The sequence below is a fragment of the Oratosquilla oratoria genome, chromosome 21, assembly GCF_046742065.1.
Source record: "Oratosquilla oratoria isolate Oo_2021 chromosome 21, ASM4674206v1, whole genome shotgun sequence".
In the NCBI taxonomy this organism is placed as follows: Eukaryota; Metazoa; Arthropoda; class Malacostraca; order Stomatopoda; family Squillidae; genus Oratosquilla; species Oratosquilla oratoria.
Window position 1 is genome coordinate 43,564,408 of NC_134797.1, and position 1,284 is coordinate 43,565,691.

At 49.5% G+C, this 1,284-nt stretch overlaps 1 protein-coding gene across 1 annotated transcript; it reads right to left on the minus strand.

Annotated features, from left to right (window-relative positions):
- Positions 1–248: 248 nt before the first annotated feature.
- LOC143037102 (uncharacterized) lies at positions 249–914 on the minus strand. Its single transcript, XM_076205217.1, has 2 exons — positions 903–914; positions 249–683 (listed from the first exon to the last, which is right to left on the minus strand). The coding sequence occupies exons 1-2, from the start codon at positions 912–914 to the stop codon at positions 249–251; spliced, it is 447 nt and encodes a 148-aa protein (XP_076061332.1).
- Between the last annotated feature and the right edge of the window lie 370 nt (positions 915–1,284).

Sequence of the window (1,284 nt, forward strand, 5' to 3'; positions counted from 1 at the left end):
TTGACTGTTAAGCGAATGAAAACTTCATCTTATTTCGACTTAGGAACAACATAAGTATGTACGTTGTTCTCTTCCCTTTTCTTCCCACACTTGTCTGTATGAATTTCATTCCGGTACTCCAATGTTGTGAAAGGAAAGACCTGTTGATTCAAGTACATTGACTTTATTCACATGTGAAGGAATGGAATAAATATAATGATGACACTGTGAGCTCGCGGAGGTGATTTTTGAGTTCCTCGAGAGGGTTTTCAGTTGTGAGCTCCGTAGAGAGACGGAGGAGGAGCGGCGTAGAAAAATGTTTCCTCACTTGAGTCTGAATCGGAGTGGTCATCCTCGATCGACTCGGGTTCTGGGTAGTGGGCCTCGCCCTCGTAGGTGACCTCCGGAACGAATCCAGAGTCCCCGTCCACGAAGTACACCACCTTCTGCAGGCGCCCGTCGGGGAGATACACGAAGTAAGAGCCATCAGTTCGGTCGTCGTCGCGGGTCTCCTGGTGGCCGAAGTCGTTGTCAGAGGAGTCGTCCTTGACGGTGTAGCTGAAGTCGTACTTGGCGGGTCCGAAGTCCTCCTGAGACTCAGACTCGTGGGACTCTTCCGAGGAACTCGAGTCGCCGTAGAAGTAGGATGGACGGGAGTCTGGGCGAGCGAGGCACAGTGCCAAGAGGGCACAGACGATTGTGATCTGCCAAAGGGAATCAAAAGCATACACAAAGGGTGCCAAAGTGCCCCTAACATGACACAAATACTCAAAAAAAGTAAGAAGAAGAAAACAAAACAAAAACAAAACAAAACAAAAAACACGACGACAAAACAATCTCTTATATTGTGCTCGCAACAAATTTCACGAAATCACGCCTCTAATGACCAACAATGCCTCGGCAAAGGTACCAGGAGACCCTACCTTGAGTGCCATGGTGGAAGATCTGTGATGTCGATGGATCGAACTCTGTGCTCTATATATACAAGTGGCCGTAGACCGCAGTGGCAGGGTCGTTGGGAGTGGTCGAGGGGAGGGGGGGGGAGTAAGGATGTCCAGTAACGAGCGTGGCCTTGCCCTTGGCGAGAAGCCAGATGGGTTCTTTCTACACGGTACGTGAGAGAGGTTCCTCCCTCCTCCAGTTGTCACCTTTCCTTGTGTGAATGTTAATACGAAGTTGATAGAGAGAGATCTTAGTACCTATCAGGGGACCGATTGCCAACCCTTCGGGGCTGCACCTCCAGAAGATGGAAAGGAGTTGATGGGTTTTGAAAATGGACGACAGGCAGATGATTCTCTTTGCCGT